The 27037-nt window shown below is 46.4% G+C and overlaps 1 protein-coding gene across 5 annotated transcripts in view; it reads left to right on the top strand.

Annotated features, from left to right (window-relative positions):
- The window catches only part of samd11 (sterile alpha motif domain containing 11), an 87300-nt gene extending 61141 nt beyond the window's left edge, over positions 1-26159 (top strand). For 4 of the 5 annotated variants that reach the window (XM_042408690.1, XM_042408688.1, XM_042408689.1 and 1 more), the window contains 9 exons: positions 4961-5053; positions 8337-8501; positions 14155-14308; positions 20111-20226; positions 20409-20487; positions 20653-21443; positions 22373-22506; positions 23991-24101; positions 24357-26159. In XM_042408690.1, coding sequence (XP_042264624.1) covers positions 4961-5053; positions 8337-8501; positions 14155-14308; positions 20111-20226; positions 20409-20487; positions 20653-21443; positions 22373-22506; positions 23991-24101; positions 24357-24641 — 1928 coding nt within the window. In that variant the 3' untranslated portion in view covers positions 24642-26159. The remainder of the gene's footprint in view (positions 1-4960; positions 5054-8336; positions 8502-14154; positions 14309-20110; positions 20227-20408; positions 20488-20652; positions 21444-22372; positions 22507-23990; positions 24102-24356) is intronic. The other variant, XM_042408687.1, reaches the window with a different exon arrangement.
- Positions 26160-27037: the final 878 nt, after the last annotated feature.

The following is a 27037-nucleotide window of genomic DNA, read 5'->3' as shown; positions in this document are numbered from 1 at the left end:
TCCCTCCTTCTCTTCTGCTCTCTATCCCTCCTTCCCTCATTCGCTCTCTCGCTCCCCAGCCGCTGGCTATTCGGAGGCTCTGTGAGAGGTGGAGGGGAGGGAGGAGGGAGGAGGGAGGAGGGAGGGGGAGGAGGGAGGGGGAGAGCAGGGGCGCCGACGCTGAGAGTCTGGCTGCCTGTGGAGACTGTAAACCGTGGCTCTGCGGTCAGACCGGAGACTCAAACAGGCAGATAAGGTGTTTTTGGACCGCCACTCTCTCTCCCTCTCTCTCCTCTGCTCCCTGCACTCAGACTCCCAGAGGCAGTTACAGGCTGTCGGTGTGTGTGTGGTTGGGGGTTGTAGCAGTGGTTTGGGGCTTGAACGTGTTTGTGTGTGTGTTTATGCGTGTGCACCTTTCCGTGTGTGGTTTGAAATGCCTGGTTTTAGATGTTAGCTTGCGTGTGAATCTACAGCCCAGTGTGTTTGTGAAAGACCTTTTTTCTTTTTTTTCAAACTGATTGTGAGCGAAAATCGCTTTTAAAGTATTACCAGTCACTTATTACATGATTAGCATAAAAAGGCAATTCTACAGAAAAGTAAACACTCCAGGATTTCTGATGAGATTTGCTGAGGGAAATGTAGGTAGTATGTATTTTCAAACATCTCACTGTTTAATAGGGATCTAATTGCACTGGCGTAACAAAATGGCTTCTCTGTGTTATTGGTCATTACAACATACTAACACTTCCGTCAAGAGATGAAATTCACAGATAACCAAAATAAATAGTTGAGTAAATAGTAAAAATAGATAGACTTCTGCTTTTAGGGCATCTAAAGAACAGAAGAAAAAACAGAAATTGTAATCCAGAAATAATTTTACCGTCTTTGCTGGAGAGTCATCGTTGTGTGTGGGTTTTTTTTTGTTTCTTTTTTTTTCTATTTCATTTGAATTTCACAAAGATAACTTAATAGAGAAACGTCAGCTGTACTTGGACGCCTTTAACCCTCGATACTTGAATACAATCAGATTTCCATCTCATCAAGGTAACTTCACATACTGCTGTTTTATTTTCCATAATGACATCAGTTAGTGAACTTGTTACATATAATTTTAGCAGAATTATTGGATGAAACTTTAATAGCCTTTAATAACCTGTGAGTTGAGCATTGTTTTGATAAAAAAATATTAAAATGTAGAGCTGTTGCCTAGCAACAGCCGCTGTACGCGGAAGAAGAAAGACGAAGGTTGGGATGACAGATACAGAAAGCTTTGACAAAGAAAGTAGTTATATACTTTTGTATTTTTGAATTTCCTCATTGGAAATATGTCATTTTAAGTGACATTCAGGCCAGAAACATCTGTTTGATAATGCGCTGAGATGTTTATTTTGTGACCATCCATATTCTCTCTATTTTGATTGTCTTGTGTAGGCTTTTAGAAAGAAACTCATATGTAAATTGTGTTTCAGAGAATATTTTAATCTCATTACCACTGAGACAAAGTAATTAGTCATTGACAAGTTTTTCTCAGTAACCATTATAACAGTGTCTATCACAGCGCGGGACTTACTCCAAACAAACTACTGTTACTGCTGCTGGAAGCATCACTCCTTGTGCGTCACCACCTGTGCACCAGACGATTGCTACAGTATATTTCAGCTAAATATTATATACAGTTGACTACACATTATCTTCCCATATGTTCTATTCTTCTTCTTTAGCTGCGTTTCTCTCCACCTTTCTAATTTTCACTTCCTGTTTAGAAAGAAAGAACCAGACAAACAGACGAGCAGTGCATGGAGCTGTATTCCTGTATACTTTTGCATGTGTTGGCAGTGACACATCCTCCCCTCAGCATGAGCAGAGGCGCCTCTCTCCCCATCTCCATCACCCACCCCCAACCCTCCCGCCTCCTCCCGTCCCTCTCCCAGCTGCATCGGCCCGTAAGCCAATCAATGGCAGGGCTTTCAGGGCCGGCGGAGGCCCCGGCGCACGGAGGGGGGATCAATAAGTTATTAGCACCATTCTGTCAGCTGTAATGTGGAGATTGATCGGGGGGCTGCGGCTGGCGGCCCACCCCACGTCCCCGCCTGTCACCCCCCTCCTTTCCTCACACAGCTCCCCACCCTCCCCCTCCCCGGCCTGATAAAGATGACAGATTAACGGAGTAAGAGAGGAATTAAGGAGTCTGGCTGTCTGAGCTGTCACCACGCTCCATGGGATGGAGAGAGGAGAGGAGGAGGACTAAAGTTTGAGGGAGGAGAGGAAATCAGAGAGAAAGAGCAATGCTCCCCTGCCTGATGCTTCGCCCTGGTGGTGTCACATGAAAGAGAAGTGGTTTAGGTCCTGCTGTTTCCTCTTTCTCGATCTGTCCCTCTGTTCCCATCCCTCTTTTTTCTCTGTGGGAGGAATGGAAGATAAAGAGGAGGTTAACTAGCAAGGAGGAACTGAGGCAGAGGCAAGAATATGAGGTTGACTTCTGAAAAAAAAAATTTGCCTGGACAGTTTGTTGACCAGGAAAAGCAAAAACGGGGGGTTATATCATGGCAGCTAATAGTGTTTGTGCTCAATTATTGCACTATTTTGACAGTTAAAATCACAGCCTAGAAGCTGAAATAAAACCCCTGACTCCAGAACCACTAATTCCTCAGCAATATTAACAAGCAGGTGATAGGGAAGGGCCCGGGGTAGCAAACTTGACTGTAAGCGCCGTTAGTGGGAGTAAAAGGGTTAGCATAGACGCTAACAGAGCTCAGGGTTCGGCATTAAAAGGGAGCGTCGGTGCTCTAAGAAGCCCCATTTAATTGGCTTTAAAAGCTTTCCGCCCTCAAATCTCTGGCCCTCGGGCACTTGCTCAGGAGACGCAGTGTCTTGAGTGAGGTCGGCTCAAGAGACGACTCAAGTATGTGTGTTTGATCATGAGAGTCTCTGGGTGTGGGTGTAAGCGCGTGCGCATGTCTGTGTGTGTATGTGTTCGGTAGAAGAGGGAGTTTAGCTAATGGGGCTTCTCTCTCTCTTTGTTAATATTCCACTAATAGGATTGATGGAGTCCCTTTTTTTTAAAGAACCAGTGAAAGAAATGTACTGAACATGATTTGAAAATGAGAAGAAAAACAGAATGAGAAATCATAAAGGAGACGACAGAAAAAGTAGAAATTGTGAAAGACACTCAATGTGTGTGTGTGTGTGTGTATGTGCACTTGTCCATTAGCCCCCCTGCCTCCCCCACTGTGTTTTTAGGGTGGTATAGGGTGTGGATCTCCTCAGGACCTGAGAGGCAACATCAAACACTGGATCATTAGTGAACCTCCTCCCTCTCTCCCCTTCTTCCTTCCTCCCCTCCTCGCTTGCTCACTCACCCTCTCATCAACACCAGGGCTTCTTCAGCAGCCCAACAAAATCCTCAGAGTCCTCTCTAAATCTCTTTCTGTCTCTTTCCTTTCCCTGGCTATCTGTGTCTTGTTATAGAGAAGAAAGAACATAAGTTTGTGTGATGGGTTAAGGGTTAAAGGTCAGACTCCACTCCAGCTTCACTCCTCTGTTCATGGCTGTCTGCCTGTCGCTAAGGTAACAACAATATCAGGAGTGGACACATGACAGAAATTGCCAAATGTTGTTTGCTTGACTATTGCTATGAAATTACGTTTTTTTTTCCCCTACCCCTGTTCATTGTTTCTCCGTGCTGTTTACACATGCTGTGCAAATGATGAAAAATTGTTTTGTTGAAAAAGAGAGACAGAGGGAGAGAGGAACCATTCTCCTTGAAGGAGGAAAAAAAAATACTCCCCCCATCCCTAAAAATACGCACCGAGAAGTGAGAGAGAAAGCAAGAAAAAAGTGAAAGAAGGGAAGCAGTTGCTGCTGTGGCTTGGCTGACAGAGTTAGAGAGAAAGCAGAGGTGCATGAGACAGAAATAGAGAAAGAAAGAAAGACAGAGAGAGGGAGAGATAGAGCGGTGACAAACGGCTTTTTCCTTCCTGCCGGCGCTGCATGCGATGTGCTCTGCATCCCCTCCCTCTCTGATTAGGCCCGTATTGATTTGAGGTGTGTTTGAGGGGGGTGGAGGTGAGGTGACGGGGTGGGAAGGAAGAGAGGGATGAGAGGGGAGGAGAGGAGGAAGCGGCAGTAGGGGGTGCTGTAATTGTACACTAGATGCTCCTCTTTGGTGGCAGGGGAGGGGGTGGGGGGGGGGAAACCGGGAGGAAAAAAGGGGGGAGGGTGTTAATGGGAGGAGAGAGAGAACTCCTCATGGGAGGGGGGTTCAAACACACCTAGAGGAAGAGAGAAAGAAGGAGGCAGATGGACAAATGAGACAAAAAGATCAGAAGTGCGCTTATGAGGGGTGGACAGTAACAAGAGAAGGGGGGATGGCTGTTGTGGAGGTATAAAAACTAAAAATAAACACATGATATAGACATAATATAGGCTGAGAGGAATTTCTCAAGCAGCTGAGAGGCTATAGTGCACTTTATTTCAGTCACAGGCTTTTGTGCCAACATCTGGAAAAAGAGAAGAAAGAAGAGAAGAGAGAGAGGAAGAACAGTGATAACACTTGAGGACAGACTGTTGGAAAGAGATGTTGGAGGAGATGCAGACACACAGAGCTCTCCTCCCTCCCTCAAATAGACAAACACACACATACACACACACTCTCACACACACACGCACACACAAACACATAAATGAGCCGGGCAGATCTGTCATCCACGGCGGTGCAGGCCCCCTCTCATCTCTGACAGAACAGGCACATCTCCAGACGCCCATGGCTTGCTTCACTCGCTCTGTTTCTCTCTTTCTCTCCACCTATCACTTTTTTTCCCCCTCTTTGGCTTCTTTTCATTCTCTCTCCTCTAACTCTGCATTTCCAAGGCAGTCGCTATGTATACAGGTAGACACAGAGCAGAGCGACAATATCAAGCTTTTACTTTTGTCTTTTCACTGACTGCTCTTTCTCTCTTTGTGTGTGTATGTGTGTTTACAGATGACCTTCTAGGCAAGAGGAGAAGCTTGTCTCCCAACAGCAGCAGCGAGTGTCCCTCTGACAGCAAGAAGTCACGTAGCGTATCCCCCAAAGGTAAGACCATGCGGTGTATTTGTGTTGTGATGTTACAGATCTGCTTGTAAATGCATTTTCTGAGAAGAAATGGGTGAAAATTGGGGGGAAAAAAGAGAGAATGAGTGAATGAACAAGTGAAAGAGAGAAGATAGAAGCTGTAGAGTAAAGAAGGAAGAATGAAACAGGCAGACACACACACACACACATTAAAGGAATTCAGTAAAGGGTCAGTACACCCAAATCACCAAAACCTTTTTGCCGTTACCCCAGTGCAAAACATTTTTGGGCACCAAAATAGAAAAACACCCTCAACAGAAACTGTCTTTCTATGGACAATGTCCCAGTGACTCACTGGAACTATTTTCTACCTAAGAAGTTGTCCCAATAACAAGTGTGATTTGGGTGAACTGACCCTTTAACAGGGAAACAGAAAACATAGAATGGGTGGCCGCCATGTCTACTTTCCTCCAAACACACAAACGCATACAGTGAGATACTGTACATACACTTGCGCTCATGTAAACATATACTTTTATCACAGATAGAAAATCAGTTTTGCTGCTGATCGCTAACATAAACACTCCATCGATGCCTTTTTATTTGCTCTCAATATGACATGAGCACAGCATAAATAACGGACCATGACAAGGCACACCTTAGCAAGACAATGCCCCTCTGTAGTGCTGCAATCGGGTCGCCGTCCTCTATTATTCATATCTTCCTCATGTGGCGTGAAACCTGGTGCCCGGTGTGGAGCCTGCACCGCCACAAGGCCTGTCCCTCAAGGCTCTTGAGGATGACTTCCTGACTGATGCATTATACAGCAGGCAAAACTAAGGGCAACTCACCGCACATCCAGCCTCATCTCTGGAGACACATCAACAACATGCACATACACACACTGCAGGAGCACATGTAAGCCAAACAACACACTAACAGACGCGAATAGCTTTGATTATTTGACATATTAGTAAAATGTAATTTTATGATGGTTCAGTTCTGTGTAAAAATGGATAAATGTAATCGTGTGAGTGTATCTGGAGGTCAGATTGAGGTGTGTAGAGCTCAGCAGTAGCCCCTTGATGACCTCTGCCCTCTGGATGACCTTTGACCAACAGAAGCCCTGCCTGGAGCCTCTTCCTCTTTTTCTGTTCTGAGAAGCACTCATTCCTGGCCATTACAGTTTTACTTAGACACAACCCTGCTTCTGAAAGATGCATGGATTTATGTGGATGTGTGCAAGTGTGTGTGTGTAGGTTCATCTGTGTGTGTCTCTGTTTGTGTACTCAGGCTTGGCTTCCTTTTATGGCAAATGGGGCTTGTGTGTTTTTTTTGACATTGTGTTCTTGTGCGAGTGTGTGGTTAGGTATGGCTTTTAAAGCAAAAACAACCAAACCAAAACCCTATATATGCAGTGTATGTATTCCTCCTTTGCTGTATATTTGCATAAGGGAGACAGATAAGGAAAACAGCGTTTGTGTGTGTGTGTGTAAGTGCAGCCTGCTGTCCAGAGAAGTGCATTTAAGCCATTTCAAAACAGTGTTGATCCTGTGTCTTAACCTTGAGCTCTGTCCACACCCAAACACTGCACCTGTGTATGTGCGTGTGTGTGTTACAGCTTTTTGCCTCCAAGTTTGGCGACACTATACCTTAATGACTAATGCAGGTGGAGAAATGGATTGAGAGAGACACAGAGAGGATAGTGGATGGATGGAGCTGGAGAGATTGGATGCCGCTGTGTAAATGATGTCTGTTTTTCTTTCTGTAGCAAAGTCAGCACCCCTTGCTGTGTTTAGAGAGCGTGAAAACTTTAGACAGGCACAGACTAGTTGCACGCACACACATATGCACAAACACACACACATACACACATACACTTGAGGACCTTGGGTGGATTAGCCGGAGCTTGGCGGTGGAGACAGAGATGCTTGCGTGCTCGCTTCCTCCCCCACCACCACCTCCGCTCCTCAGCGCCACTCCTGCTCGCCTGCCCGGGGCCAGGCTCAGGTTTCAATAAGAAGGAGGGAGGTAAAAATAACCCCTGCTTTCCTCTGCGTCTCCCTCCCTCCTCCTCATCCTCCCTCCTCTAACTCCCTAACCACCTCCCCATATCCCCCACCACCCTTACCTTAGATCATGTTACTATTGACAGAGAGAGGAGGGAGGTCAGAGAGAGAGAGATTAAGTGTGGGGACTGACAGCTAGATAGATATCATACACCACATCGTCCTCACAACACCTTAAACACAGCACAGCATACTATACACACACACACACACACACACTGACGAAGTTGCTGAGCATCTTTTTGTTCTTTTGTTTGCTTTGTTCTTTCTGTAGTCTTCATTAGAGACAGTCAAAATACTGTACAGCAAAACAACCCTACTTATAACCTCTCACCCTGCGCCACTGTTAGCATGGATGCTGCTGTGCTTTCTGTCAGAGAGATGGTGAGTTCATGCTAGGGTCAGGCGCAGACCATTAACAATGCATGGCTGTATGTGTATAGCTTCGTTCGAAAAGGCTTCCAGTCCTTCAGTGCTGGTTGACATTTGAGGAAGACTGTATGTCAAAGAGTGCAGTAATCATCAAAAATATGCACGTTAGTAGGTCTATAAAATTAATTGTGGGTAATTCTTTGCTCTACAGTGTTTACAAAGGCAATTTGTCCTGATTGCACTTTCTGGGGTTTTTTAGGGCTGCATAGGGAACGATTTCTATCCTAAAAATACACTTGTCTTATCAGCTGGAATTACAAAATGTGACGGGAAAAACATTCCCTCCCACCATATTGTGAACCTGTAGATACTACAGATTGCTTGTGGTGTTTAGTATCGACTCTGTTCAGAGGAATTAACAAGTCAAAAATACAAACTGGATCCTGAGCAGCAGTGAGTGCTGCCTGTGTTCAGAAAAAGTTTGACTTCTGTGTTAAGTTTAGTGATGTTCCTAAATGTGATTTTGAGCATTGAACTTCAAAATTTCCCAAATCTGTGACCTCGGGTTGTCATTTGGAGGCACCAGTTTAAAGCTGCTGTAGAAGATTTGATGCAAGTACGTGTCTGAGGCAAATTCCTCACAATCATGACTGATATGGAGAAGAATTTGGACTTGGATGAATACGTAAGACAGTTACTCAATCATATGCTGAAAAGATAATTCAGTGCTGGACATCATTTTTGCAAGTTAATAGCTTTGAATTTTAGAGCCTTCGGTTTCAATGAAGTATTTATCTCCTCATGAGTTGGATATTGATGGTCACTGATTGGTCATAATAAAAGTGTCTCCCTCCTCTCTTCAGAGAACTCCCAGAGCCCAGTGGTGGAGGCAGGCGGCAGCCACAGCCACATGAGCCCTGAGGAGCACTACAGGCGCATGATGTCAGCGCTCAGCGAGCAAGGATCCTATGAGGAGCAGCAGCAACGCCTCTACCAGCTGGCAAGCAGCATGGGTCTGCCCGGCCATGGTCAGTCCACAGGCTCTGTATTTGTGTGTGTGTTTTTGTGTGTCGTCGTCATTGTCGTCATCATATTGACTTTCAAATATCTGCAGTGCAATAAGATTTATCTTCTTACAACATACAGACTCAGTGCACACTTTATTTTTAAATTCAGAATAATGTTTCCTACTCTACCTGTAAGAATTGACTCGTGAAAGTTGTGGAGGAACTCTAATTTTTTTTCTTTATTTTGAAGTAACTTGAGAGGTAGTTTGAAGTAACTTGAGATTTACTTCAAACTAAAAGAGTTTCCTTTGGAAGCACTTCACCGGCTTCTGTAAAAAACAGCTCTTCCATCACCTGTCACCAAGTCATTGAGATGCAGTGCTGCTTTGCAACCCCGGAGTGAAGCAGTGTGTTCAGGGTACCATGTTAAGGTGTGCCACACTGCTGCCATTGTAAAACCCGGCTGACATTTCTATTTGCGATGCTTGCCCACCCAGTGTCAAAGTGTCACTCAGGGTGATTTCTGACCACCATGGCTTTCCGTTAACAACACCCACAAGCCTTCGCATGCACCAACGCCACGATTGATCCGCAAGCTCTCATTGGCAGCCTGCCAACCCTCTAAATCTCCCAACACCCTGGAAACCACCAGTGTGTCCCAGTTTTTCTCAATTTCCACAGACACATAAAATTTACTGGTTTTAGCTTGAGAGAATTGTAGTTTGATAGGGAGAGAAGAAAATGAGAAAAGTTGCCTCATTTGGATTTTATAAGTTGGCTTTATACTCATTTCACTGCGCCTACCATTAAATGTTAACCTTTTTCTCACGTTTTGTGAAGAATGTAACATTAAGTCCTACCAGTCTTTACAAGCTCTTTTGCAGTAGCATAAATCCAATCGATGTCCTGGTCGAATTGTACTTTGAGCTACTTTTATTTTTATTTGATTAGTAACGATTTTTAATTGCTGGCTGCAAATCTAGGGGGCGAAGCCTATAGACGCTTTAATTGCCTTTTCCCTGTGTCTTAGAGGAGTTAGAGGCAAGATGCAGTGCATTGTTGGGGTTTTATGGCCCAGGGTGCAGTCTGATCGCTGGCTTCCTTTCCCAGAAGCCTTGCTGGTATGAGGCAGACGCTCTGGCGCAATACAGACATACCCGCTCCCTTTCTTTACTTCCACATTCCAAATCGTTTGATAGTTTCCACACTATCCTTTATTCTGCACACGTGCGTTCTTCTTCCAAGCTGCACTTAAAAGCTTGAAACTTAAAAGAAGAAGATGCAGAGGTAAAGAGACACCAGGAATAGGAGCAAAAAAAAAAAAAAAAAACATGAGGAGAGAAATGGTCAAAGGAAATGAGGGAGGAACAGAGACGAGGGAGGAGTGAATAAATAACTTCCCCTGGAGCAAGAAATGTAGAAAAAGAAAGTCACATACATGCAAGTTTACGGTTTATTAATGATTCTCAGATCACACGCTAAGATAAAACTACCATTTAAAACACAACTTCATGGTAGGATTTGCTCATAGTGACTTGTGTGTTTGCATCCACTGTTATGTTTGTGCGTGTCCGATCCTCTAAGCGGATGATGAGCCGTGGGCATCACAAGCTTTGCCAACACTTTCTGACAGCCAAGCCTCTGGTGTTACTAACATTCCTTTTCTTTCACACCTGGCAGCTTCCTCCGTCTATCCACTGACTGTTTACAAGTTTATGTAGAAAACTTATTGTAGCACTACCTCCACATCCTCTCCTTTCTCCAATTAGCAGTTAAGAAACTGACACTCGCAGAGACAAACAGTCCAGGAGGGGGGACAGAGGGACGCTGTTTTGTCTCTGGAGAGGCTGACGTGAATCACTTCAGGGAGAGCCCCTTGACATTGACCTGGTCTCCAATGGGGCCCCTGTGACTCCCCCCCCCCCCCCCTTGGGCCCCCATCACCATCTCTCCTATACATCTCCCTCTCAAGCACTGCTTTTATACCCCCTCCCCTCTTCCTCCTCCTCATCCTTTTCCTTACCCCCACCTCCAACTCTCCCTTTAGCCTTGGTCCCCGCAGAGCATCCTTTCATGTGTTTGAAGTGTAGGGCACAGAAAATGAAAGTGTGTGCGTGAAAGAGGCGGGGGTGAGGAGGAACTCTGAGTGCGTGTGTGTGTGTGTGTGTGTGAATGTGTAGGTGCAAGGTGTTGTTTGAGAGGCTCTCTCTGGACCTGATGGGCAAAAGAAGAGTTGGGAGGGAGGGGGGGGGGGGCGGAAATTGGGGGTGGAGGTGGTGGGGTGGCAGGGTTGTAGAAATGGCCAAGAGGGCTTTCCCTCCCTCTTCATATGATGAAAGGAGAGTGAGGGAGAGAGAAAAGAGAGAGAGAGGTGGGGGTAGAGATCCAGATGAAAGTGGAGGGAGGGATGGGATGGAAGGGGCGTTCTTCTGTTTTGTCTCCTGCAGTTTAGTCAGATTTGAAAACATGAAGCTGTACACAACATCTCTTTATCACCATCCCAAAGAGCTAGAAAACTCCAGCATGTGAACAAACTCGCCACATATTTACTGCTGGCTAAGCCTATGATACTGGCTGAATACCTCTTTCTGAAAAGATACTTAATTTTCTGGTGTATGGTGCGCTTTAGCGGATGGATGCCGGCTTTTGTGTACCTGCCAATCCACCAAATCCATCATGAGGCCGGCCAAGCTGTATCAGCTCGGCACTCCTCTGCATTCTCACGCCGAGGAAAACCGGGCTTAACCGAGAGGATTTAGGCCCAACTCCAGGAATGATGGCGGGGAGAAAAATGGGATGGCACAAAAGAGGGATAAGCGGGATGGGTCGGAGTGGCAAATTGGGACCTCCCAAAATAACTCATGCAGAGGAAGAAATATGTTTGAGTGTTTGCATGTCCTCAATTAGGACTCTAATTTGCAATTGGGGGGACTCTCCCCTTGTGTTCCAGCAGCTGCAACACGAAGAGTTTTAGAGGGGGAAATTCTGAATCTGAGTACCTACTCTGTGTGCACACACACAATACACACCCACACACACACACACACCCACACACACACTGAAGGGTAGAGCCCCAGGTGACCCTGCTCCTCTCTGCTCACATGAAAGAGAATTAGAGAAAGGGGGTGAGAGAGAGCAAAATATGTTGCCAGTGTTGTAGAGAAGCTTTATTATCATGGACTGGATAAAAAAGAGAAGGGAAAATTGAAGAAATAATAAACAGAGAAATCAAAATAAATTAAAAATTTCCACACAGTCTTGTACAGCTTGTATCGTCTGGGTTTAAAGGGGAACTCCACCGTGAGGACCAAATATTTAAACATTTTACTGATTTTTATGAATGAAAATAAAATAGATTTAACATTCCCCACCAGAATTAAACATTTGGCAGAGTAAAGAATGCTTTGAAACAGCATTTATGTTTTTATGATTACAGAAAATACAGTTGAATGGTGACTGGACCAGACTCATGACCTCAGTATTTCTAAAATCCTGGCTACAGCCACGGTCAGGGTCAATTTACTAATCACAGGGACTCACTCAGCCTGTGGAAACAGTTTTATAATTTCCTCTGAGGCTCTGGAGGAACTATGTCTGACAAATTTCAGCTTTGAGACTTTTTTAACAGAAAGCCTGTGTTACAAACTGAGCGTGTGTTGTTTGAAAGACATGGGTGTCTACTAGCTAGACCAGAGAGTCTATGCAAGACCTTATTGAGTTGTATTATGGGAAATGTAGGATCCATTGTTTTTGGGAGTTCTACCTTAATTAGGATCTGCAGCCAAAAGTTAGGGTTTCTTCTTTGTTTTGTGTTTTGTCTGCAGTATAGTCAGGATATCCCGGTCTCTGCTGCATCGATTTTAACATTCTTTTTAAAATCCATCTCTTAGAAGTGCCCAAACTTTATGGAAGTGCAATACTAAATCGCTGGAGTGTCCCTTTAACTGAGCCAGTCATACAAAATAATTGGTGAGGTGGGATTGTGACCACAGGAAACTCACAGAGGTCAACTCTTCCACCCTGTCACCCCCTGCACCATGTATGCAAGTGCACAACAGACTGTGTGTATTTGTGTGTGCGCTCTGGGGCTCCAGTTCCCTCTGATCCTTCCCTTATCTCTCACAACCCCCCCCCCCCCCACCCCTCACCCCCCCACCCACACACATACACTCACACACACACACACACACCCTTGTCTGCCGCCAGCCGAGTCCCCTGCGGCCTGGCGCAGCAAACAGATCGATACACCGGAGCTAGGCCGCATTAATATCTGTCGCTTCACCCCCCCACCCCGGCGCCCCGCTCAACTGCTTCAGCACGCACACACACACACACACACACACACAAAATCAGCCAGGCATGCACGCACGCACACGCAAGCACCTAAATCACACAGACGCACACAAACACACATCACACCCGTACCGACGGCGGAAATGGCCCCTAGCTCCCGAGGGATCTGTCTAATTAAAAAAGAGGGGGCTGGGGGGAGGCAGGGAAGAGCGGAGAGGGAGAGAGAGAGAGAGAGAGGATAGATAGATTGAGGCAGAGAGAAAGAGGGAGGGGAGCGAGAGAGCAGGATGGATTTTTCTCTCATTAGAAGCCATGTCTCCTGGTGTGGCCTGGCGTGGCTGATAATGATGAGGCCTCTTCTCCTACGAGGGCGAGAGAGAACCGGGGAAGCTGGGAGCGGGGGAGAGAGAGAGAGGGATGAGCGAAGAAAGAGATGGAATGAGGCGAATGGTAAAGGGCAGAAGGTGGAGGGAGAGGGCAGGCAGAGATAGAGGGAGAAGGCGCGATGGTGGTGGTGGAGGTGAGACGGGCTAAAAACACTCGGCACCCAATGTGTGAAGTTGCTTGTTGCTCGCTGGTACAAAAACACAGCATCCATTATATGTTTTGAAAACATTATCACACGCACATTCTTATTTTCACAGTCTCTTTCTGGCCTTTTAATTTTGCCGGTTTTACCTCTTTTATTTTCTCACATTTGTTTGAAACTGGTCAGCTCAGTTCCACAGCGTGACAGATGGATTTGAGCGCGGTGTGCTAATTTCATACACCTCTGCCAAAATGTCTGTTTCGTCTATATTTGTTCAGCGCGTGTGCGTTTACGGGCTTGTGTGTCTCTGCATGCGTATAAGGGTGTAACACGGGGATTAGAAAATGCATCACAATCATTTTCAGCATTAAAGTGGAATGAGCCGAGTGGAGTTTTTGAGCTATCTGGATTCTTAGCCTTCACATATATCACCACAGGACAATAAACAACTTTTTAAAGTAGGCTTCATTGCTACTATTTTGCCCTAAAACTTGTCATGTTCACACTTACAGTTAATGTGTAACGCACTTAAAATAAGCCATCAACTCTAAGCTGGTTAGATGTATAGTTGGTAGGATTTTCTGTCTAAAAATGTTCCTTACAAAGATGTTTCTTTTAATATCTGAATATAGACATTAGCAGCTGGATGCTAAATTTGTATTTATCTTCTTCTCTCACTTCCCCTCTTTTCTTGCCTCCTCTCTGCTTTTTTTTCCCTCTGAGTCTGTCTTTTCTTTCTTCTTTGCCTCAACTATTAATCCTTCATCATCTTTGTCATGTCGACTCTATCCTCTTCCCATCTCTTTCCCTCTGCGCTCTTTCCCTGTTTTGCCCCCTTCGTTCCTTATTTAGACATGCTGCGTGCTCGCCAGGAGGCGTTGGCTGCAGCAGTGAGGAATCCAGCGGCCTTAGAAGCTCACCTGCCCTCGGCGGGCAGCTCCTCCTCGTCCAGCCAGAGACGCAAGCAGGGTCTGCCGCAGCACCGGGATGCACATTACACCGACCGGTAAGAAACGGATTCAAACATATGCTCACTTGCAGACCAAATGACTGCTTCAACCCTGCTGTAGTTGTACCAGCATTATTCATCATTAATAAAGCCCACATCCATACAGACATACTGCAGTCGAGGCCCCAATTGACGTGAGCACATGTAAATGTGGAAATCACAATGAAACAAGTGTCACGATTTTTCAGAAAAAAAGCTTATAAGTGGGAGAAAGAGTAGAAGGAGTTAATCACCTGCCAGCTCGCATCACTACACCACTACACTTTTCTATCCATCCAGTCATCCATTCCCATCTTCCTTAGCAAGATCTGATTTTATATTTGTTTTTTGTTAGTGTGCCACAGTGCACGTTTGCATGTGTGTGAATGTATGTGCGTCTCCACATACATGGCTGAACTAAGGATCCAATAACCTCTTGGCTACCACTGTGGAGCTGCACGCCTGCATCCGCGGCTCTTCCTCCCTCCTCTCCCCCCAGCGCTAGCCCCTGCGCCTCCCAAACAAAGCCGGGGGCAGCGGGAGTGGGCGGGTAATTGCTTGTCGATTATTTATGTGGCGCAGGGAGAGGCGGGGGATCGATAATGGGCCGGCGGTGCGGCAGCAGGGGGGGAGGGTGTGTGTGTGTGTGTGAGAGAGAGAGAGAGAGAGAGACAGGGAGGGGGGGTGGTGAAGGGTAGGGGTGGGGATATAAGCAGGAAGCAGAGCGGCCAGGCGCTGTGTGGTGCAGCTCTGGGAGGCTGTGGGGGTGTATATATTGTGTGTATGTGTGTGTTTGTGTGTTGAGGCGAGGAGGGGGGGGCTGATTGTTCGTATGTGTTTGTTTGTTCCATTTTTCAAGCTGGCTGTCTGCATGTGTGCTCATCTATGCGGATTGAATTTGGGTTTGTTTGTGTGAATATGTCTGCTAATTTGTGTGTGTGTGTGTGTGTGTGCGTGTGTATGTGTGTGTGAGGCCAGTGGTGCAGTGTGAATGTAGTCAGTGAGCCGAGGCTGTTCTCCGACAGCACACAGAGTAATTAGCCACACAGGACCGGGGAGAGTTAACTAGGCCTCATCCCCCCCCCCCCCCCCCCCCCCCCCACTCCATCCATCCATCCATCCATCTCTACCTCACTCCATCCCCCTCTACCTTCACCTCTTTAACCCTTTCACTCTCAACATATTTTTTGGAGTGAGTATAAAGGACAGGTTAATGGGGAAAATATGTTGAAGTGCCCTTTCCATTACTTGTACCATTGTCCAAATGAGAGGATGTGAGAAGAAAAGGGAGACAGACAAAGAGTGATGCAAAATGTGTATACTGAACATAAACTATATGGCCAAAAGTATGTGGACACCCCTATCCACGGACTTTTGATCTGGGACTGTTTTTAATGGTTTGGGCTAGACCCTTAGTACCTCTGAAGGGAAATATTAATCCTACAACATAAAATTATGTTTTAGGCAGTAATGTCCCTCCAACTTTGTAGCAACAGTTTTGTGAAGTCCCGTTTCAACATGACAGTGTCTTTATGTGATGTCCATAAAGAAATGGATTTCCCAGTTTGTGCGGAAGAACTCGACTTGCCTGACTAGAGCTCTGACCTCAAATCTATCCAATACTTTTGCGATGAACTGAATTGCCAAATTCGAGCCAGACTCTTTGCCTGATGACACAATATTAGTGGCAGAATGGGAGCAAATCCCCGCAGCCAACTTCCAAAATCTCACGCATGGGTTCGGAATGAGATATTCAACAAGCTCACATGGGTGTAATGTCTACTTACTTTTGGCCATGTAGTGTACATTTGTGTCTAAGGGCCTGACTGTCATAAAATATATAAAACCTTCACAAAAAGAGAGAGAGAGAAATTTTTCGAAAGGCCTGGCCCGGGAACGAGTGCAAAGTGAAGAGAAAATTAAAATCATGATAATTGGTGAGTTAAATCTAAAAAAAAAAAAAAGATATCATGACAAGTAGAGACAGAGGAACTGAGTTAGAGAGGGAAGCTCTCCCTCTCTAAGGCTGCATTCAGACCAAATCAGGCAATCTAGCAGGGCGTCGGTGGTGGGGGGCGTGTTGATCGAGGTACCTGCGAGACAATGATGCCGTTTTTCACGCATCCAGGAAGCAGAGCTGGAGTTATAGATAAATGTATTTAAGGACTTACCAGAAGCCAAAACACCACACAGCAGTTTGCAAAACTCACAGACGGGATTTTACAACTCCAGAAAGTTTTCACAAGGGCAATTGTTTTATCTTTTGTGATCATGAGGTAAACAGCCGAATATGGCGTTCACTTTACAAAGTCATCCACCAGGAATGTGCGCTTGCATGTAAGTGATTGGCCACCGCAGCGTGACGTTGGGTTGCGTTGAATCCAGTTCAACTTCTTGCTGGACGGCTTCTGCAGTTTTTGGCTGAGTCCTATGCGGTCCCTACTCCCACAGCGTAAACGCACTGCCCCCGTTCAAATGAATGAGGGGACTGCCGTTTTTCACGCATTGCCTGATTTGGTGTGAATGCAGCCTAACTCTCTCCGTGGTTCACCTTTCCATCGACCCCTCATCATTGATTATCTGGGGCCCATTAGGGCCCATTGTTAAAAACAAATCATTAGGGCCGCTCGATGGGCTTAGAGCCTGGCGCTCCATTTGTCTGGCCTTAAATGGCACTAAGCTCACCAAGCATCTGCAAGGCAAATAGTGGAGGAAAGTAAAGAGAAAGGGGGATAGAGAGGAAGTGTAAAACATTGGAGCTTAAAATGGGGATGAAGAGAGGGAGGCAAGAGAGAAGAGAGGAGATGGCGAGAGGACGAAGTGACGGAGAGAGAGACAGAGAGAGAGAGAGAGAGAGAGATGAACCAAAATAGGGAGTGAGGAGATCGAGAGAGTGTGAGATAAGGGAAGGGAGGGAGGGAGAGAGCGAGCAAGATAGAGGGTGGGAGAGAGAGCGAGGGAGGAGGGAGCCTCATCCATTTTAATGAGCTTCCTGTGTAAATGTGTTCCTGCGGAGAAGGAGCCGAAGGCGGCCGCGCGGCGCTCCTAATCCCCCCACGCTCCCGTCATTAAGGGCAGCCCTGTCACACACACACACACGCACGCACGCAGATGCACGCACAGACACACTTACCCAGATGCGCATACACACACACACTGCCTGAGCTGCTGCGGGACGGGACCGCTGTCGCCACTCTGACAGGTCGTCACACACCAGTGAATTCCCCAGGAGCCCCTGGCCTCACTGCCGGCAGAGAGAGAGAGGGAGAGAGACAGAGAGAGAGGTGGGGGGATCCAGTGATATAGTTTTACGTGATTATGAGCCCACCTTGCATTTGTGAATCTGAGTATTTTCAGTCTCATGCAAAAACTAGGTGAGTGTTTTTGCCTCGTCTTTTTATAGCATGTTAGTGGTTTGCCAACAAAATGCACAGATAGGGCAAAAAGAAAACCACACAGACAAACTCACACACACACACACACACAGACATGTACACGCACAAAAGCACACGGCCCCAGAGCAAACCGACTAATGTCTGCCACTCCTCCCTCAAAATTGCCTCCTATAAAAGAAGGAAGAGAGGGAGAGATGGAGGAAGGGAGTGGAGGGGAGTGTCAGACACACTCTTTCTCTCCTTCTCTCTCTCTCTCTCTCTCTGTCTCTCTCACTCCCCGTGATTAGGCCTAATTATGGTGGCGCAGACGCCTGGCAGCCCCAGTCATGCAGCTTTAATTGACCGTTATTCATCTGCGGGCTAACGCTAGGCAGCGGTAGGCGGTGCAAAGAGAAGGAAGAAAAAGAGGGAATATCAGAAAAGGGGGTGGGGGGGGGGGGGGGGGGGGGTGATGTGAGTTTGGCATGCGGGAGCCATGGCAGGAGTAGATGGGAGTTTTGCGGGCGCCTTAGCATAGCCTAGTGGAACTGAGCGTCGCAAGGCTAATTGCTAGCCCTGAGGGATTAGGCCAGGTGATTACACACTGGGCGGTGTAATTACATAAGAAACAGCTAGCGGGGCCCCCGCTCGCGGCTCCGGGGTCACGCGCCGCAGCCCTCACCCAAGATTAATTGGAGCTGCCACTGGAGTGCGAGGCACCGCCGGAGAGAGCGGTTATACGATTAGCATTAACATTTCAGCGGCGCAGGCGATCGATGAATGGTTTTCACCCCCATCCCCCCCACCCCCTCCCACACACACACACACACACACACACACACACACACACACACACACACACCACCACCACCACCGCCAGTACTGGCTCCAACCCCCCCATCTCATCTCCCCACTCTTGTGTGCGTGCCTTCCCTCCTTGCAATTCCTCTTTCCTCTCTCTCTCCTTTTCCCTCACCATTTAGTGAGGCGGGAGACATGCAGGCGCTAGCTAATTTGAACACAGTTGCAAAACAATATTTACGGTTGCATGTGTCCCAGTGTTGGTTTTGATTTTGTTGTTTTCCTCAGCTTGTTTCTCATGTATGCTTGTGTGTGGCGGCAGTCACACACAGCCGAGCTCTGATTGGTGTGATAGCAGCAGCTCAGGAGGACAGAAACAAGGAGAGGGAACAGGAGAGGCGTGGGTAGGAAACTAGTAAGTGAGCTCAGAAAAAGGCCCTGGGAAACAGCTGTGGTTTGAGACAGAGAGCAGGCGGAGAGCAGCATCATCACCCACTTCAAGCCTCACACACTTTGACACAGTCCAAAGGGTCAAAGTGCAGATGCTTCACTCTAACAGCTTTATCTGCTTCTTCAAAACCATGTCCCCCATACCTGTGAAGATGTGCACATGACTGAGAAAAAAAAAAACATGGATAGAATGAGGGAAGGTGGATTGCAGTAAGTGGGAGAGTAACTGAAAGAGATACAAAGAGGCAGGGTGAAGAGACAGGATGAGATGGAGTGATGAAGAGGGGAGAGAAAACTACATAGAAGCAAGAGGAATAAAAGTGGAGGAAAAGAAGGGAGTGAACAAGACAGATTTTCAGAGGTCATAGAGAAATGGAGAGATGGGAGTAAAGAACAGAAAAAAAGATGTGTGAGACAGAACAAGAGACGGAGGGAGAGGGAGAAAGGTGAGAGGCGCCTTTCCCCCTCAAGGAGGACAAAAGACGAAGCCAATAATGGAGAGGCCTTTTCAGAAGCAGAGGTTGCAGGACGCTCCATCTTTTCACTGGCTTCAATGCAGCCAAGAGAGCGAGAGGGAGAGAGGGAGGGAAACAGGGAGAAGGGCGTAAAAAAAAAAAAAAAAAGGGAGAGAAGAGAGGAGGGATGAGTGTTAATTAGAAGGTCCTTCAGCCCATGGCCCCGGTCAAGACGCAGGGTCCGCCCCAGCTGTCGGAGCATGACACACTGGCATTGTGCATTCAACCCTCATTATGTGTGTGGCTGTAGAGTTGTGTGTATATGTGTGTGTGTGTTTCTGTGTATATATATTGTGTGTGTGTGTGTGTGTGTGTGTGCGCGCATGTGTGCGGCGGCAGGGAAAGGAAAGGCTGCAGTCCAGGGTACAGCAATGGCCAGCGGCGCTTGCTGCGGCGTGACAAGACTGATGAGGCACTGGGGCGACACGGGGGCCTCTGGAGCTCCACTGATAAAAATACACCGCATACATTGGTGTGGCAGCAAGCGCACGCACACACACACACGAAAGGGAGAGTTGAGACGTACAGAGAACAGAGAAAAAAAACTAAATTATTTCAGCTATTCGTTAAACACAGGGAATCATTCATTATACATCCCTCCATGGTTAATGCTTTTGTCATTTTAATGTATTCAGTGAAATTAAACTTAATGTTGTCTTTTTTTATATTTGTGTCCACAGGGATCTGTCCCACCCTCCACCCCTCCTGTCCCCTCCAACTGCCCCTCATATCGCCTTAGGACCTCACCTGCGGCCTCCTTTTCTGGGCATGCCCTCCGCTCTTTGCCAGGCCCCTGGTGAGTCATCAATGATGTTCTGCAGAGCACCATTTGGTAACTTATATATAGCTTTTTACTGTGCTCATAGATTTGTGTCATTTCCTCACTGTTTCTAACAGTTGGGAGCTACTATATCATTTAAAAAAAACTTTTACTCACAGGTGTGTTTGCATTTTCTTGCTTGTATTTTTTTATCACAGGTTATGGTTTCCTCCAACCAGCTCAAGCTGAGATCTTTGCTCGGCAACAGGAGATGTTGAGGAAGCAGAATCTGGCCAGGTGTGTGTTGTAATGTTATGACAGCCATGTATAGTGGTGAAAATATGTTTTAGGATGTGGGTTTGTTGTCTTAAAGGCAAACTAGTAGACAGTCATGTTTTTCATATACAGCCATACGAAATACTGTGCGACTTTAAATGTTTGGCTTGTATATGTTTCACTCAGACTTGAGATGTCAGCAGAGCTTCTGAGACAGAAGGAGTTGGAAAGTCTCCACCAGCGACAGCAGCAGCATCAACGTCTGCTGGGCTCCGACCCTCTGGGAGCTCTACCTCCCGGTCTTCCCTCCGACCACCCGGCCCTGCGGAGCCTCCACGACATCCCAGAGGGTCATCCGCTCCGTGAGGAACTGGCCCGCCGCTCCAATGCAATGCTGGTGCTTCGGCATGGAGCTGCCACACCCCTCCTAACCCTCAACCATCAGCAGCAACAACCAGGGGCGCCCTCCACACCCAAAGACACCCAGGCACAGAGCTCCACTGCTGGGCTAGATGCTGAATCCAGGAAGGCCCCCATCAGGGGCCCCCAGACACAGCTCCGTGCTGGGGATCACACAAGAGGGAGAGAGGACAGAGGAAGGGAGGGAGACAGGGAGGGGCAGGATGAGGAGATGAAGGACTCGGACAGTGAGACAGAAATGTGCGAGGAGAGACGGGAAAGTGTCAGTGCCAAGTCCAGCAGTAAACCCAGGGACAGGGAGAGAAACGGGGGCAAAGAAACCGGCAGTAAGGGAGAGTGTGACAGTGCCAAGGAGACTGGAGAGAGCTCAGGCAGGCTGAGCGCCCCGTGTAGTTCAACAGGTACAGAGTCACCCAGTCGCCACCTCTTCACCTCCGGACTGGGCAAGGCCGACATCAAGTACCACCTGCCACCTGGGTTCATGCCACCTCTGCCTGCTCTTCATGCTCAGTCGTTGCCCTTTGGATTCCCCTACGCCAACCCCTACTTTCACACGGGTGAGAGACTCAGACACACACACACACACAGAAACACACACATATAAGGCTGAAAGCCGACATATGAAACCCATTAGCGTCACTCTGTGTGTGCGTGTCTCCAGCATGGAGACCTCTCCCTGTTAGGGGCCCTGCCTCTGACCCCAGTGTGACCCTCATGCACCACCAGCAGCACAGCCACGTGGGCAGAAAGGGGGTAGGGTGGGGTGTTTGTTCACATAGTTACAGTATACACACACACACACACTTGTCCAAATGTGTACTAACACAGCTGCACTCAAACTATCAAACACTAACTTTATCTTATTATACAGATTCCCATCAAGAGCAGCTTAATGACAGAAAACTAAAATCTAGTCAGTAGAACTTAAACTATTAGTTGATTAATCCATAAATCACGATAGAAAGTTAATCCACAACTATTTTGATTATCAATTAATAGTTTAAGTGATTTATGGAGCAAAAATGCCAAACATTTGCTGGTTTCTCAATAAGACAATTTGCATCTTTTCTTTGTTTTATATGATTGTAAATTTAATATTTTTGGGTTTTGGACTGTTGATTGGCCAAAACAAGCCATTCAAAGACATCACCTTTAGCTCTCTGTATCTAATATTTTATAAACAGATTATTCAATTATGAAAATTATCTTCAATACTACTGCTTGGTAAAAAATTCACCTGAGCTTCTCGTTTATTTATCTTAAATCAAAGGTCTTCTGTTAAAACTCACTATGAAAAAAATTCAGTCAACATTTCTCCAAAATGCAGCACAAAATATTTTTCACACAGGTCTATAAGTGTGCAGCTTTTGGGTGCTGTATCACTAAAAAATGGTGAAACAGCAGCAAGATCCTTCAGTCAGTAATAGCAGCTTTGTACCCAGTGTTTATATTGACACATCATTTTCACCCACTGCTGCTCTTTCAGCCTCTATGGGAGGTCTTTTCATGGACGGGGAGGACTCAGCCACAGCAAACCCTGTGGAGGACATCAGCAAGTGGAGTGTGGAGGACGTGTGTGGCTTCATAAGCAGCCTGGCCGGATGTGCTGAATACACACAGGTGAGGACGTAGGGAGAGGGAGGAGAGAGAGAGAGAGAGAGGGGAGTTGGAGGCCAGGGGCAGGCTGACGACCAACTGTAGAAGAATAGTGACCAAGATATAATTCATACTGCAACACTACTACTGTTGTATTTTCAAGGGCATCTCATTATGTTTAGACAGAAGCACTGAAATTACACAGCAACGTTTTTTCAAGTTTATTGTGAGCGTGTGGATGCATGAATGTTAATGTGTGTTTTGAGGTCATTTCCACTATTGCAGTCATGTTTGTGGGCTTTGTGTGAATGAGAGTGAGTTAGTTGTACACTTGTAGCTTGTGTGTGTAAATGTGTGTGTATGTGTAGCCACTTTTTTTTGTTCCAAAATGAGATTATCCAGCATTTGAGAAAAGTTACCCAATCTTACCTTCATTTATATCCATCTTTAAAAAGCAACAGCAATATTTTGCTACATTCTATATTGTTAAAAGGTTGAGATCTTAAAGGACGGGTTCACAATTTTTCAAGTCTGTCCTAAAACGACAGTCAGGTGCCCAAACATACATTGACACATGCTTCTTGTTGTAAACATTGCTCCTGTCGTCCTGGTCATTACAAGATTCCCTCCAAAAGTGATGCAAAAATATATTTAAAAGTTTATTTGAAGCTTTAGCTGTCCACATTAGTCAAATCAAGTCAATATCTTTCAAAGTTAGTCTTTTTGTTACTATACTTCCACTGCAGCTGAACAGGAAAACAGTCTGTTGAGACACAGATGACATTTTTTGCTAAAAAAAGATTAACTGTGGAAGATATCCACTTTATTAGACCAACTCAGACGGCTGAAGCCTCATATTATCTTCAGATTAACTTTTAAATACATTTTTGCACAAAAAGAGGACTGTGGGTTTTCATTGTAAACGCATTTGGAGGAGATCTAATGGTCAGTATGAACAGGAGGAATGTTCATATTGGGCACTTGTCTGTTGTTTTAAAATGAACCTATCCGGTAAAACAATACTCACATGCTGATATGCATGTTGAAAGAGTGATCGATCATTATAATGATTCTGACCCTGGCGTGAAGAGATTACTTCCTAATGTAATAAATAAGGGCTTCAGAAGTCTGAGTTAGCCAAATCAACTGGCTATCCTCCAAAACTTTGGTCTTTTCAGCACAAAATTCCTTATTAGATTCAGCTGAACTCTAGAAATAATTTTTGCATGAAACATGGACTCTAATGTGAATATTGTATTAAGAGAAAGTTAAATCTGAACCTATCCCTTTAAGAGATAACATGCTGCTAAAGACGCTGGATCCATTATATTGTAAAAATGTTGAGTGATAATCTTCAGGTATTTTTCTCTCTTAAAATGGATATGTAACATTTTGGAATAGAACCACTGTTTTGTAGGTTGTGTGAATGAACGTGTAGGTTTGTGGGTTGAGCGTGTTTCTGTGCGTGTATGCCGGGGCTGTGGCTGAAGCGCCTGTGTCTCCGCCAGGTGTTTCGGGAGCAGGCCATTGACGGAGAGACTTTACCGCTGCTCACTGAGGAGCACCTGCTCAACACCATGGGACTAAAGCTGGGGCCCGCGCTCAAGATCCGCTCACAGGTACACGCACCACAGACCTGCGTGTGTGTGTTTGTGTGTGATCAAGTGGACTTGTGAGTGTTGGAATGTGTGTTTCTGTCCATAGGCCAGAGACAAACTTGCTAGCGTAGCATAGCTGATTCCCTTAAACTAGCCTGCCCCACAGCCTTTCTTCTTCTGCTCTCTCTCTCTTTGAAATACAGTAAACAACATGAATGCATTATACAACCCTCCAAACTGTGCTGACAGTCTTATGTGCTCCTCTCGTCTACTCAGGTGGCGCGGCGTGTCGGCAGGCTTTTCTACATGACTGGATTCCCTCTGGCGTTCCCGTTCCCACCTTCTGCTGCCCTGCGCCCCCAAGAACGGGATCGGGATGCCCTGACCACGCCGTCTGACAACCCCCTGCCGCTCTCGCTGTCCCTCCCCCACAGACCCACCTCCACCAGCAGTAGCTCCTCTCCATACAGCGGCCCCACCCCAGGGTGCTCCTCCCCCAAGCAGGAAAACGGTAATGGCTCCACGGTGGCGGGACGATACGAAGCCAAAACTCCTTCGTAGGGGAGGACAGACAGACAGACGGGGGAGGAGGAGGAGGAGGAGGGCAGACGGTGAGGGGGTCAGCTTGAACCTGAGAGATTTGACTCTCAGGCATTATTTACCAGACTCGGTCATAAACTCCCCCTCCACCTCGGGACCTTTAAGCTGAAATTTATGGGAAAATATTGGACAGGAATAAAAGACAACTAGGCGATATGGACCGTGTCCGGCAAACCAATCAGCTTCTGAGTTCCTCTGCGGCGGCTGTAGCCAAGCAGAATCCAAAGAAACTGGGTTGGAAGGGAGACACATGAAGCGACAGAGGAATAGAGAAAGAGGAAAAGGAGACAGCTGGTCACAGACAGCCTGCCAAAAAAAGGAGCAAAGCCCTGCCACAAATGCGACATTCTTGCAAGTCAGACAGTCAGACGCTAGCGGAAACTCTTCCTTCCTTTCTGGGCTGGAGGAAGCTCTGCTCTCTCACTTTCTCTCTCTCGTCTCTATCTCTCTGACTGCTCTCACCACAAGCCCTGCAGAACCCAGGAATTAAAAAGAGACGCCTCTCCCCCTCTTTTCTCTCCCTCCCTCCCTCCCTTCTTGCCTGTTTCCCCAGGCCAAACAGCAGTGTGCTGTCTTTTTAGAGGCTGGAATTGAATCATATGCTGAGCAGCACCAGATCTGACCAGCTCCCTCTTATCACTGCAACTATGCATTCCACTGTCCCGATACCAAAGATGACCGGATGTGTGGAATTGGAAACATGTTTCACTATGTGTCTGCTTCTTTTTTTGCATTAATGGTCTCAGAGAAAGACTGGTCCAACAGGGGAATGCTAGGCTAGTGCCTCACATGATGGACTCTATTAGGTGACACAGGTGTCATTAACTGACATACAAAAGGCTTAAAAAGTGTTGCCGAAATGGAAAAGCGGCTACGGTGTGTGCGGCTTACGTCATTGTACGCTTGTGTTGACTACTGTGGGAGGTAGGAAAAACATGCAAAATTGTACAGAGTCATGCTTAAGATGAAAATATCCTGAAGGTTACATACGTGGTACTTTTACTTTTTGTTAAATGTAGTTGCACGAATAAGGTTTTCTTTACTGAAAAATGTGACTTGCTGAACTTTGGTGGTACTTTTTGTTCATACTTTTTGTTTGGCCTTTTTTTTTTTTAAGAAAAAAAAAGTGTAATATTAAAAGACGCTCCAATCTTGAATGCTACTTCAGCATATAAATATGAGGAAAAAAATATTTATAGGACTTTTGATGTAGTAGATAAAGCAGATTATGATATGTATTATAATTAGCCCTTGAGATGGATTCCAAAGATACTTCTACTTTGTTTTCTCTTGGTTGCAGGGAAAAGAAAGGCACAAAGCTCTTAATGCAAATGTTTTGAATTTGTTATGGATTTTTTTTTTTTTTTCAAACTACGCAAGCAATTAATTAAAAATGGTCTCTAGATTTCCCTTCAAAGGCTTTGTCTTCATCCTATTTTTCTATTCACCACACAGGTGAAATAAATCCTAAAGAAATTCCTCTGCTTTCTCTTTTCCTCTCTTGTGTGCCTGCGTCAGACACGTATAGATGCCTTTTCCTTCTCAGGTGTTCTTTAAAAATGTGCATGAGGCAGTTATGTGATTTCCTGATGTGTGTATGTGTGTGTGTGAGTGAGAAAGGGAGGCGACCCATGAGGGGCACAGTTCAGGTCAACACCAGCTGTCAGAGTGTGAGGTTCAGCCGCAGGCCAAGGCCTCCCTGCCTGTGGGGATAAACCTGACCCTCCTCATACATCCACACCCACACACGCAGGACCAGAACCGAGAACAGCCCCCACTCACTCTTACCTTCCTGCTTCAAAGAGTTGACACTGAAGCAGATCGCTCTACACTCTACAGGGATTTCCCCTCGCTTTAGGCGGGGCGTCTTCACCAGAGGGTTCTGTATTCACTGAAAACGACTTCAGAGGAAATGTGATGACACAAAAGTGTTTCTCAAATCTTCATTTGTGGCATTTAAGTCCATGTCAAACATCTCTTCTGCCCTGTTTTGTACACCAGTGAATACATTTTAACAATGCCAGTTTCACCTTTAGTTTAGTGGTGAATGCTGGAGAAAGGTGCAGTAAAGTGGGGATAAGTTGGTGTATGAAAGCCGTGTCTGAGCATGTGAATACACAGACAGAAAAGACAGTGGTCTGGGTGGGGGGTGGGTGGGTGAGGAGTTGGCAGAGAAACAGACCAGCCTGTGTTGCAGCTCTACCACCTGGGCAGAGAGTCCTGGCACAGCATCAGACGCCACCCTGCCAGCCTGGCACAGCACTGCTGCCTCGGGGCTCAACACCCGCCTCTCTGTACCCCTCCTCTTGGCCAGCCCAGCCTGGCTCGGCCTGGCTCGGCCCGGCTCAGCGAGGCTC

Source organism: Thunnus maccoyii, chromosome 4 (genome assembly GCF_910596095.1).
Source record: "Thunnus maccoyii chromosome 4, fThuMac1.1, whole genome shotgun sequence".
Classification (NCBI taxonomy): Eukaryota; Metazoa; Chordata; class Actinopteri; order Scombriformes; family Scombridae; genus Thunnus; species Thunnus maccoyii.
The sequence above is the reverse complement of the archived record's forward strand: the minus strand, read 5'-3'. Positions and strand labels throughout refer to the sequence as shown.